This window comes from Nicotiana attenuata, unplaced genomic scaffold (assembly GCF_001879085.1).
Source record: "Nicotiana attenuata strain UT unplaced genomic scaffold, NIATTr2, whole genome shotgun sequence".
Lineage (NCBI taxonomy): Eukaryota > Viridiplantae > Streptophyta > Magnoliopsida > Solanales > Solanaceae > Nicotiana > Nicotiana attenuata.
In genome coordinates, this window is record NW_017672555.1 from 7544 (window position 1) to 21074 (window position 13531).

Genomic DNA, 13531 nt, shown 5'->3' on the forward strand with positions numbered 1-13531 from the left:
ATATTTTTTAATGGTATCTTTACAAATAGATTTATATGTTGAAATTATATAATTACATTGAATACAGTTAAATACATAAAAATACATTAAATACGTGAAGTATAACAGGTCATCTATGCAAAAACATATGAATACATACTACAGATACATTTGAATACATATATACATCTGAATACATAAATTATATTAATTATAAAAATATATGAATATATTCTACAATATATTGAATACATACTGCTTAATATATACTGCTGGACAAAACAGTGAAACAAAGTGAAGCTTTGAAATTATATAATTACATTGAATACAATTAAATACAGTGAATATATTGAAAAAGTAGAAAAAACTAAAGACAGTGAATACAATGAAATACATGGAATACAGCGAGATACATTGAAATACAATGAAAAAAAAAAAAAGATAACATACTCTTCAAGTTCCTCAGCCCCAAACTCTGTCCCCAATCCACTGATATCCAGGCCGCCGCCATGTGGGGCATCTCCGCCGGCACCGACGTCCTCTGAGTCGTCCAGGTAAGGAATCTCTCATTTCTGCTTTGAAAATTTTGAGTTCTGCACTTGTATTTCTCCAGATCTTTGTTTCTCCTTTATCTTTTTTTTTTTTCCATTTGTTTCTACTTACCACAACTCTTTGGAGCAAAAAAAGTTGAAAATTGAGAGAGATAATGGAGATGAATCAGTGGAGAATCGTTGATAGAGAGAATGGGGAAGAGAAAGGCGCTGTGACAGAGAGAATGAGGCGGATGCAGGAAGAAGGATAAGGGAGGAGGGGGTCAGGGGTGACACAACAAGGAATGGGGGAAGTGGTCGCCAGTCGGATCTGTCGTTGGCGGAACACAGCCCCTTCTAGGATTTCTAAAAGCAGGGGAGGAAAAAATCGGGGAAAAAAGAGAAGAAAGAGGAAAGAGACAGGAGGAGAGAGGGAAGAGAGAGGGAGAGAGAAGCTTACTTCCTATACGGTAATTTTATGAGAGAAAAAAAGAAATGAGAGAGAAAAATAATGCACAGCTTATTTAATGGCTTAAAGGTAGGAAGTGACCACAAATAGATATTTTTGCTATAAAAATTAAAAGGTAGCTATAGGAGATAATTTTTTAAAAGGGTATTTATTTATAATAAATAAGGTATCAACCTTTGCTATTGGAGGTAAAATTTCCTATAAACTTCTAGCATATTATGTTGGAACTCAAGCACATTATGCTGGAATTTCATGTATAAAAAAATCGAACTCCAGCATATTATAGTGAATTTTTTTCGAATTTTAAGAGTATTTTTGTTAAGATTTATTTTTACATAAAAAATAATTAAATTTCGAATACTTTCAAGACTATCTCTAATTTTCAATTAACAGTAATAAATCAGGTTATTTATGATTTTTCCCTCAAAAGAAATCCAGCCCGCGTAAATAAGTAAATCCAATCCAATTAGATATGGGGCCTAGTACAAATTAGCGGAACACACGTCACGTTGGTTTTGAATCCAATCGAACATCCATTTGACGTTTTGACCCGACCCTCTCCCTCTCTCCTTCCTTCTTCTTCCGTCCTTCTCCTGCGATCTGATTGTTGTTTCAGGTAAGCTTACACACCACAAAAGCTCTTTGTTGTTTTTAATTTTACTTATGGAATACTATAATCACCTACCTTTGATCGAAACTATTCTCAATTTCTGATCAAGATTTGATATTTTTCTACTTTTCCATTCGGGTTTAATCCTGTTGTGTTCTGAATTGTTAATTGAGGTTTTTTTCTCGTAATGTATTCCAGAATTTAAAGTGACGTGATCATTTTATTGACCAGATGGATTTAGTTGCAAAGTACCAGGTACTTATTTTGTTTCCTCAAATGGGCACTTTCTGATGAGCAAATATTGTGATAATTTGTAGCGTTAGGTGTGATTGAATTGATTGAAACGTGTTGCAGGGTGTAGTTGGAAGGGTGTTTGGTAATGAGAACTCCGGTTCAAGTGAAGATAGGTATTTTTTTTTCTTTTCATCAATTCCTTTATTGGTAGCTCTAACGGGTTAAATTCCGATGTGCATTTAATGAATTGTGGTGGTTTATGCGAGCTACATTTATATACAACTGAAAATGAGAACAACTATGTACTCAATCTCAATTTAGTCGGGGTTGACTATATGAATCCTCAATATCCATTTCATCGTTTGCCCTTTGGTTTGGTGGTAAGAGCATAGCAAGTGATTTTAGGTGCACGTCACACTAGAACCCTGCCGCATGCAGAAACCTGGTATTTAAGTGGAGAAGGGTAGAGGCAGGACCATTATTTACCGAGTTTCGAAACTTGCACCACTTGCTCTCGGGGATTCCTTGGTTATCAAAAGAATAAAAATGAAAAACCTTATAAAATAAATAATGTTATAAAGGAAAGACAGTAAGATAATGATCCACTTCCTGGCAAAGAAAATAGACTCAGGTCTGTATTTATTCACTTTGAATTCAGATAAATACTTTCTTTAATCATATATCTTGATGGGTTAAGTGTGTGTTGTATCCATGGAATGTGAACCTTGGTAGATATTGCTGCAGTACTTATATTTCCAGTATTGTTAAAAGAATTGACTTCTTGCTAGAATGAGGGAGACGTTCGGGATATGATGACATGACCCTGGAAATTGAATTTGTCCCTTAGATTGTCCAGCTGATTATGTTGTGCTACTTTTTGCTGTTTTTAAGCAGATCAAAAAACATAATTTCAACCTTGCAGAGTTGTCCAACTAGTTTAGCATGTTTATTAATCTAGTTTGTTCTTTTGACCAATAGCTATGTCGAACGCTTGCTTGACCGGATTAGCAACGGTGTGCTGGCTGAGGACAGGAGAGCAGCTATGCTTGATCTTCAGTCTGTTGTCACTGAAAGTCGTGCTGGACAGATGGCCTTTGGAGCAATGGGTTAGTGTCTCTTGTTATCTGGACAAGGGAATTCCTGCCCTATTTTTCTTTACCACTGAGTATGTATTGATGTTTATTTATATCTTATGTTTCTTGCAGGGTTCCCAGTGATATTGAGTGTCTTAAAGGAGGAGCGCGATGATGTTGAGATGGTACAATTGCTTTGTTGCCTGTTTTAATTATGAAAGATATGTTAATGTCATTTTAGTGGAGTTTCTGCATTCTGTGTATTATTGGCCTGAATTCAAGCTATAGTGCTAGGTAATTGGGTGCTTTATTCCTCGAGTGCTACAAAAGGTAAATTTGACTTGAGCGAATTTATTGACATCCATAATGAAGTCAAGGCTAATGCTTGAAAAGTATAGCTCTTACTTATTGTAGATGTATATGTTAAAAACTAATGTTGTCAATGTTGTCAGTGACTGAGTTTGATATCACCCACTCTCCGGATGATGATTGGTGATGATTTCTTGTGGACTCATGTTGTCTTTACTGGTTCTAAAAAGAAAAGAAAAACACGTCTTATTAGTTATTATATGCTGGCTGTTATTTCAGATTTTTCCTTTTTCTCCTTCATTTTTTTTTTTGTTTTATTTTAAGAATTATTACTAATATTAAGATTTTATCCTAAGGAGACTTGCTAGAAGGAAAGAACACTTTGAGAACTACATTTTCAGATTTTCTTATACTCAATAATTTCATGCTTTGGACTATTTTTCTGTTGTTTGTCCATCAAACTGTTTGGTCTTCTGCTGTAAAGAACTATTCTTGTTAGACACTATCTCCGACTTAAAACTTTGTGCGACTTTCTCAGCAATGTTAGTGGAACCTTTTTTCATGTTGGAAACAACAAGGTATTTACTACTTTTTATTTTATTTTATTCAGGGACTACAAGGTATTTACTTTTGAAAGATTTAGTGCAATTCGTGATTCTTCTGGTTGATCCTTACATAAAAAAGCCTACTACTTTCTTACTTTATGAAAAAATGTATACACAACAACAAATTTTAACTGAAGTGGTCCTTTATTTCCATTGATGGCGAATGGCAAAATCTTCCTTTTTTTGTCAATTGATGCACGTTTTATGCAACATTGTTACCTTGCTCATCTCACTTAGTATTAAAAGTTACTCATATTTGGTGCTTGAAGGTCAGGGGGGCTCTGGAAACTCTTGTCGGTGCCTTAACTCCACTTGATCATGCAAAAGGGCCTATGAATGAGGTTCAACCAGCTTTGATGAATAGTGACTTGCTTTCGAGAGAAGTAGATAATATCTCTCTTCTCTTAAGTTTGTTGGTAAGGGTATTCTTTGCTATTGTTCTTGCTTTGTTTGTATTTGTATAGTGAATAATCTCTTTGCGATTGGCTGAACTAATACCCTGGCAGTCAGAGGAGGATTTCTATGTACGATACTATACACTTCAACTTTTGACAGCCCTCCTAACTAATTCTCCACAAAGGTATCTTTAGTACTTTCTCTGCATATTATTACAAGTATTCGTCCTTTTTAAACCCATTTTGAGGGGATGGCATGCTGAAATAATGTTCAGGTTACAGGAAGCTATTCTGAGCATTCCCCGTGGTATCACACGGCTGATGGATATGCTTATGGATCGTGAGGTATGAACTGGGAAATGTTAAAACTGTTTATGGTCTTTGTCTTTGTGGGATTCTAACCTTTGGCATGTCTTGAAGGTCATTCGAAATGAGGCACTGTTACTTCTAACTTACTTGACGCGTGAAGCTGAAGTAAGTACTGCTTCCTTTCCTTGGTGGCTGCCCTCCCCCATGTTTTAAAAATATTCTTTCTTCAGATTTTAGATTGTGGCCTAACATGGCTAATTCCTTTACAATCTACAGGAAATTCAAAAAATCGTGGTCTTTGAAGGTGCTTTTGAAAAGATATTCAGCATTATAAAAGAGGAGGGAGGTTCAGAAGGAGGAGTTGTTGTGCAGGTTCGGATAAGTGATCTTACGCTTAAGTCTAAAATGTTTTTTGTGGAGTAATAAGAGTAGGAGAACTGAGATGACTCTGATGTTCCATTCCCCCTCTTTCTGGAGGGGCTTAAATGATTTTTCAGTGATCATGCGCTCAATTCGCTTAAACTGTCATTGAAATATTTAGGGTTTCTTCACTCAAAATTCTTGCTGATTTGAGTAATTTTTTTTGGTAACTGAGCAACTCTTGATATTGGTTATCAGTCAACATTTCAAGACAAAATCAAAATATACAAATTTATGTTGTTTTCTTATTTGAGACTCCATGATTTACCTCCTTTTCTTTTCTTTTTGGGTAAAGGGAACTCAATGACTTATTTTTTACCTATTGACTTAATGGTGATGAGAAACAGTTTTACTTTGTTGATAAATTGCTAGTCTTTCTTTTCTTTGTTACTATCATCCTTTAAAATTTCTTCGTCTCACCCCCCCCCCCTCCCCCCGGGTAGTGGGGAGAGTTTTTAATCTATCTCTAAACTGAGAAATGAGAATTGGCCTGTGTTGAGCTTTGGAGCTTGCTCACTGGTCTTTATCCAAATAGCTTCACATGATAAAGATATTTTAAGTGAAAGAGGGGAGAGGGGACCGATGTTTTCTATGAGATGCCTAGTCCAGGTCTTGAGACCATAGCTTGCTGCTGGAAACATAATAGGCTTTTTCCACTTCATTAGGCATACTTAGTCTGAACCATATCTATGATAGAGCACTCCTTTAAATCTTTTCTAATTTGGTTTCTCCTTTTTTTCCCTTAATGTCCTAGGAGCCGTATCTTTAGGTGAAGCAGCTGCTTTTTGTTGAACTATCTTGAATCTCTTTCAATAGTTCGGCTTTGTTCTTTTTTCCCTTCCCCTTCAACCAAGCAAAAAGATTTCAATTCATTACCGGGCATGGAAGCACTCAAGCTAAACCAATACACCTAAAGAATGGCTAATGATGTTCAAAACTTTTGAACTTGTGTCGTCTGTCATTCTCTTGCCTTTTTACTTTTTCAATTTATTACTATTTGGGTAGAATTTTCGTCATGTTCTTACTTATTTCAGGTATTCAAACACCTTCATTCTTTGTTGTAAATCTTAGTAGTTCATGGTTTCCAGAAATTGCCTACATGTGTTACAGTACACTTGCATCTGGTTTCTTAGAAAATGGGTGACAGTAATATTAACTTGTTTCTGATCACTGCTTTGTTGTTGAACATTTAACGGAAACCTTTTGTTCCTTTCTTTGTGGAATTCTTCAGGACTGTCTTGAACTGCTGAACAATCTCCTCCGCAATAGTGCGTCAAATCAGGTTTCTGCTTGAGTGCGTCCCTAGTGTTCATTACTCATATAATTTTTATGTTCCTAGTATTTACTATGAATCTATTACAGGTATTACTTAGGGAGACGATGGGCTTTGATCAGTTGTTATCAATTCTGAAGCTCAGAGGGACCACCTACAGATTTACACAACAGAAGGTTAAACCCAAAATCCATTTGTTTTTCTTCTTATATTTTTTTATATATTAAATGGGCTGCTAATATGATTTACTCCTGTACCTAAGCCTTACTGGTCTCTTCTCATTTTCTTGTGCCTCAATTGATTGCCAGTAGACAATTAATCTACTCAGTGTGCTAGAAACCATGAATTTGCTAATCATGGGTGGCCCAGAAACTGATCCTGGCAGAGATGCAAATAAGCTGACTAATAAAACAGTCTTGGTTCAGGTTTGTTCTTTAATGTGAGACTGCTTATGTTTGGATTGCCGCATCATCTTCCTGACCTATCTGATTGATATTGTAGAAAAAGGTCTTGGACCATCTCTTCATGTTGGGAGTTGAAAGCCAATGGGCTCCAGTTCCAGTGCGTTGTATGGTGAGTTGACTAGTTCTTGATGCCTTCAAATTGATGGCTTCTTTCTACTTGATCAACTTTCATGGTTTCTTTCTTGCACTTTCGATAGTAGGATAGGCAAAATCAAGAAAAGAGTGTAAGGGGGTGAGGTGATATGACGGTTACTAAGACTTCTCTTCTGCGAATTCCATTTACACTATAACAGAGTGAACATTGTTCAGTATAATTGCTGCTATAGCTAGTGGATTCTTGAAACTTTATCCTCAGCACGGCTTTCATCACTGTCAGGCACTTCATTCCATCGGTGATCTGATTGCAAATCACCCTAAGAATCTTGAAGAACTTGCAAGCAAAAGGCTCGGAGAGGAACCAGATTTAGAGCCTGCTTTGAATTCTGTTCTCCGGATACTTTTGCGTACTTCTAGTAAGCAAGAATTCATGGCAGCTGACTATCTTTTTAAGAACTTCTGTCAGGTTGGCATCTTGTTCTTGCTTAATTAGATTAGATATTTCAAGGAGTTGGTTGTTAAAATTTTAGAATGATGTCAGATATTGATAAACAACCCTTCCTTTACTATCTCTTTTTTTGGACTTCAGTTGTGCATTATGCTTTCTTGAAATGTACATGTTCCAAAGCATGTTCTGTGTGATGTGTGCAGCAAAATCCAGATGGCCAGACAATGTTGGCATCTACTCTAATTCTTCAGCCACAATCAATGATTTATGCCCCTTTTGAGGAGGATGTTAACATGTCATTTGGAAGGTAATCTATGCTGCTGAAACTTTTACTTCCTAATTCTTCTTTTTAGAGTATTTGCAATGTCTTCTCATTGAATAAAGTATCCATTAAACACCCCCTCTCATCCCATAAATACACACAACAAATTCAAAATTCAAAATAAAAAAGCAAAAAGATAAAGGAAAGGAACACTTAATTTGCTTCAGATGACTTCACATCTCAAACCCTCATCTCTTTTTTTTTTCTTTTTTCTTTCTTTTTCCTTTTTTGGGGGCAGCATGCTTCTACATGGTCTTACCACAGGTGAAAACGAAGGTGATCTTGAGGTAATTTCATGGGTTTTATACACTTTCTCGATGGTTCTCTGATAATTTTCAAAATAGACACTTTTGTGCTTGATCGTTGTTGGTTTGTAGTTTTTCACATCTGCAAGACTATTGTTTGATTTAGGACACTAGACTCATCCAGTTCCCATGATACATAATCCTTCGGTTCATGGAGTAGAAACAATTGACGATCCATACCTGACATAAGATGTAAATTGCTTGCGATATACTTCTTTAGAATATATCATTTGTATAAGTAGAAAAACCATAAGAACGACAACTATAATACTTAAGTTTTAGAAGGTTAAAATAGTAAACTAATAAATATTGTAGATATCATTTTTACTGAGTTGAATGCGGAAGAAAAACGATATCAGATTACTTATTAGGAGAAAAAAAAAAGATTATATCAAATTGTAATAAAACAAAAGGATATAATTTGGTCCATAAATTTTGTTAGGCAATGTACTTTGTTTCAATCTTGATATAATGTGCTCTTAGGAAACAAATTCATTTTCTCTAATTTTAAACCATCATTTGTGATGCTTATTTACCTAACTTAATGTAATACGCTATCCAAACATATTTGCTCTTAATCTTCTTACTAATCAAAATGGAGCTAGTAATTTAAAGGCTCATGTGTAGTTAAAGTTTATACATTGCTTGTCCTGTTTCAAAACCCCCATTTTTTTCAGTTTCGATTTTGTTTTCCAAGAATTAGAAGATTGTGTGTGTTTTTCGTAATTAGAGGTGAAAATTGACCTGTTATTTTTCTAGAATATATTACTATCATTTTACTAACAATTATAATTATTTCTGGGCTTGATTTTTGTATCTGCTGTGCACAAGAGGATTACACATTTTTGTTGTTCTCCATGCTTCCGATCATCTTTTCTTGGCAGAACGCCAGAACCCGTAAACCCACTTCCCACCAGCACGTGAATCATGAAATACCTAAAATATGTCAAAGAAAGGAAAATCCTGGTTTATAAAACGTGCCGAATGATTGTCTTAAAAGATTTTGAATCTTGGTGTTTCTCCTTCTGTTAGCACGTATCTATTGGTTCAGGAGTTGATATGTATACTTGGAGCATTAATTGTCATTTTGTCATAGATTCAGCATGTTAACATTCAAATATGCAGACTTGTTCTAGAGCTGCCAGTGTTCTTTCGCATGTCATCAAGGGTAATAACCAATGCAAGGAAAAGGTATGCAAAGTTCCTCCCACCATCCAGAGATCTTTTCCTTTATCTGACTAAAATAAGTTTTTTACACATGAACAAAAAGGAAAAAGATATTTTCATCATTGAGCGATGTTGTCAAAGTGTTTTTCTGCACCTATATTGTTATTGTTGCTATCAGTTCTAGTCGAGTGTGCTCTGCACCATTATGTGTTGTGGAGCTAGAATTCATTTATGTTTTATAGATATAGCAAGATACACCTTATATTTAGGAGAACAGTCACGCTGGACTGTGCTGCTGTTTCTGTTATAAGTAATACTATAAGATATAGAAGTTTGTCTACCTTATTCTTTGGTTTAAACATATAAGTGAATTGCAGGTTCTGCAAATTCAACTTGAAGCACCTATGCCCACTCTCGGAGGCCCGGAGCCTTTGTTACACCGTATGGTGAAGTATCTGGCTCTTGCCTCTTCTATGAAAAGCAAAGATGGAAAATCAAGCACAAGCACATCTGAGAATGTGTTTGTTCAGCCCATTATCCTGAAACTGCTAATTATTTGGCTTTCTGATTGTCCGAATGCGGTGCAATGCTTCCTTGATTCACGCCCTCACCTGACGTATTTGCTGGAGCTGGTCTCAAATCCTACCACAACTGTATGTGTAAGGGGATTGGCTGCAGTACTATTAGGAGAATGTGTAATCTACAACAAAAGCAATGCTAGTGGAAGGGATGCCTTTAGCATAGTTGATGCCATAAGCCAAAAAGTTGGGCTTACATCGTACTTCTTGAAGTTTGATGAAATGCAGAAAAGCTCTCTTTTCACATCTGCTAAGCCATTTTTGCTACGTAAGCCACTGACAAGATCTACTGCTGCTAGTATGGCTGAGATTGAAGATGTCGGAAATGAATCATCTGATCAGAAGAATGAGAACCATCCTATGCTTACATCAGTATTTGATTCTCCATTCGTCTATTTTATGAAGCGCTTGGAGGCTGATATTAGAGAAAAGATAGTAGAAGCTTACAGCAGCCCAAAGACCCAGGTGACAGTTGTACCAGCAGAACTTGAACAAAAGAGTGGGGAAAATTATGTTGACTACATCAAGCGGCTGAAGACTTTTGTTGAGAAGCAATGCCATGAAATACAGGTAAGGACTTTTGGGGTAACTTATGTTCTGAATAAATGTACTTTTCCATGAAATATAAACATTGATTTATTTGCTTCTCACTATTTGTGTATCTGCATATGGTTTTGTCTGCACAGTTGGGGTCTCAGTTGCACGACAAAGTTCCAAGAAAATCAAAGCTGCTGATATTTAGAGCCCGTTTGGACATAAGAAATTTTTCCCTTTTTCCAAAAAAATTTCACTTTTTGCCGAAATTAGCGTTTGTTCATAAAAATTTCCAATTTTCACTTGAAGGTGCATTTTGGTAATTTTCGAAAATTTGAAAAACTCCAAAAAGCTGTTTTTCAAAATTTTCACTCAAATCACTCGCAAAACTTCAAAAACAACCCAAAATTATATTCATGTCCAAACACAACTCTAAATTTCAAATACCATTTTCACTTGAAAAATTGTTTCACCCTATTTTGGAATTTTACAATTCTTATGTCCAAACGCCCACTTAATTTACTTGAGAAAAACTATCATGGCATTTTTCACTAATTTAGCCATCTTTATTCTTTATGATTAAAAATTACTGCATCATGTAAAGGCGACAACTTAAGAAAGGTAAAGTAATTCATAGGATTATACTAGTCATGTGTGCACCTATCCTCCAATGCAACCTGGGAGACCCTACGAATACTAACATTTCATAATTCGAGCAGCTTTCTTCATTTTGTTCTGTATAGTTGGGATTCGTGTATGCAGTACTTCCATTTTGCTTCATACCTTTGTTTTTCTGACAATATTCACCTCCTCTCCTTTCTGCAAAAAAGGACCTTTTGAGTCGGAATGCCACTTTGGCTGAGGATCTGGCGAAAACTGGTGGGAACAATTCATCCCCTCTTGAGCGTAAAGTCAGTGGGGGCTCAGATAGAGTTCAACTGGAGACTATGCGTAGAGATCTTCAAGAAGCTTCTCAACGTATAGAGATGCTAAAGGCAGAAAAGGCCAAAGCTGAATCGGAAGCTTCAACGTATAAAAACTTAGCTGGGAAGACGGAATCTGATCTTAAAAGCTTGTCTGATGCATACAACAGTCTGGAACAGGCCAACTTCCGACTAGAAAAAGAAGTAAAAGCTCTAAAGAATGGAGACATCGAAGCGTTAAAGGAAGAAGCAAGGGAAGAAGCTCTGAAGGAGAGTGAAGCTGAACTGAATGATTTGCTCGTCTGCCTCGGACAAGAACAGAGCAAAGTGGAGAAACTTGGTAATAGGCTAAGAGAGCTAGGTGAAGATGTAGATAAATTGCTGGAAGATATAGGGGATGATGTTGGTGCTGATGATGGTGACGATGAAGAAGATGAAGACTAGAATATTTTTTTCTCAAGTAAATTTATTTCATTGTATTTCTTGTTAGTTTTCTCCTCCACTCCCTTCTGTTTTTCTGTGGTGCATAGGTTGTACATTGTAAAAATTTCCCAATACCAACATAATTTATGCCCGAACCAAGGATGTAAACCATCTTCTTGCTTTACTTGTAATTTTTCTACTAGGTTGCTTTCCTTTGCATGTCTGTTTAAATTAAGTAAAAGTGTCTCGTCTTTAACATTTTTGTCTTTTTAAATTATGCATAGTTCATTTCGGAGTAATTAGAGGTAACCCTTTCAACGAAATACGTACGTACTTTGGTCAAAATTTGGGATTTTAAAACAATATGAGATGAATGTTTTGATACACCAATAAATTTTTTTTTCCCCGCTTAAATAGTTTCAATAATTCAATAATTCAGGCATTAATCACAGTGATTCAATTTCCGTTGTTACCAGCTTTGGTAGGAAATAAGATATTCAAATAAACAACATTACAACGAATTGACTATTCATCTGAATTAGACTAATGCAACTCCTACTAAAAACAACTAGAAGGGTAAAATAATTTTTCATTGTCTCAGTTGAAGTACTGAGCCTCCCGATAAAACCACTGAAATAAATATTTTACGTGTATTAAACTTAGAATATATATGTTATTTAAACTAACTTACATATATTCAAGGTCTTTTTTCTCTTTTTTAAACCCAAATTCGAGTAAGTATTTTTTTTTAAGGTTGTTGTTTGGCTCAAAAGTTAACAATATACTTTGTAAGCTAGAAAACAATCAAAAGTAAGGAAAGGGTAAATCGTAATCAAATATAATAAACCTAGAGATGCAAAGACGATATTATTGTTGTAGATCTAGTATTGCAAAGTGATAATATGAACTCAATAAGATATGTTCGTTTGAGGTAGAGATAGAGAGAGAAAGCCAGAAGATGAGAGAGTTGTATTAGATCAGAATCCCCCTCTTTACAATGTGAAGGTCTCCTTTATATAATAAGAGACCTTCCTCGAAAGAATCAAAAAGTTACAAAGACAGGTAACGTCTCCTTAGTGAAGACACTGAGTCCTAAACGATGTCGCTTTTGTCCCCACGTCCGAGTCATACCCGCTACGTTAGTCGGCGTACACTCACTGGGCGTACCCACTGGCGTAGAGATGCTTAGGGTCAAATTTGACCCTATACAGTTAGTCCCTCCGCTCGTTGGAGACGCATTCGGTGGGCGTCTTCGATGGGCGGAAATGCGAACCTCGGCTTAGGAGAATTTGACCTCGACCAGGGGCGACAATATGAATGAGGTGAAATATATGACGTTGTTGAACCACTGACGCGTGGCTTCCTTTTTGGAATGACGTCATCGCCTGTATGCATCATTATTATATTTGCCCCCGAGGCGGTTCAGAGGATGATGTGACATTTTGGTTTCCCGCGCACGTTTTGAATCATGACTCTTCGATTTCTGCGCAACTTATCCCTATAAGTAGGAGAGAGGTTCGATTCGATTCAACTTTCAAGCCTTCGGAAAGCATTTTCTGATTTACTCCTTTGTCTTTCTTTCCTGTAACCGTTATTTCGTGAGGGACTCTCCCACTTCTGTCGAAACCACACTTCCTATCGTCAGTACTTCGTTTCTTACGTAGTATAATCATGAAAAAACGTGGACAGAGTAGTAAAAAGGCCAAAGATAATGCCCCGTCTAGGGTTCCGCCATCTTCCGGTGGTGAAGGGGAAAAGGCGGAGAAGGCCCTTGTTCCTCTCAGTGTAGACAACGTCCTTCCGAAGGAGATGCATGTTCGCAGGGATTTTCCAACTAAAATCCCAGACCTTCCCTGGGAGCACAGCGTTTTATTACAATTCCATTTAGATGATCTTCGAGAGACGCACCATATGCCGGACCACGTGGAAATGGTTCCGGCCGGGACGGACTATGCCAATGTGCACCGGCCTGGGTATTGCGCATTCTATGAGTACCCGTTCTTGATCGGTTACAATCTTCCAATCTACCCTCTGATGGAGGAGCTTTGCCGTTTTTACAATATGT

The 13531-nt window shown here is 36.6% G+C and overlaps 1 protein-coding gene across 1 annotated transcript; it reads left to right on the forward strand.

Moving 5' to 3' along the window:
* The first annotated feature begins 1481 nt into the window (after positions 1-1481).
* LOC109213657 (golgin candidate 6) lies at positions 1482-11697 on the forward strand. Its single transcript, XM_019377479.1, has 20 exons — positions 1482-1594; positions 1787-1843; positions 1943-1995; positions 2801-2928; positions 3028-3080; positions 4079-4225; positions 4316-4389; positions 4480-4549; positions 4625-4678; positions 4790-4885; positions 6165-6215; positions 6296-6382; positions 6518-6631; positions 6708-6779; positions 7047-7232; positions 7418-7521; positions 7775-7823; positions 8967-9032; positions 9386-10156; positions 10951-11697. Exons 2-20 carry the CDS (start codon positions 1820-1822, stop codon positions 11485-11487), a joined length of 2736 nt encoding a protein of 911 aa, XP_019233024.1. The 5' UTR covers positions 1482-1594; positions 1787-1819; the 3' UTR covers positions 11488-11697.
* Positions 11698-13531: the final 1834 nt, after the last annotated feature.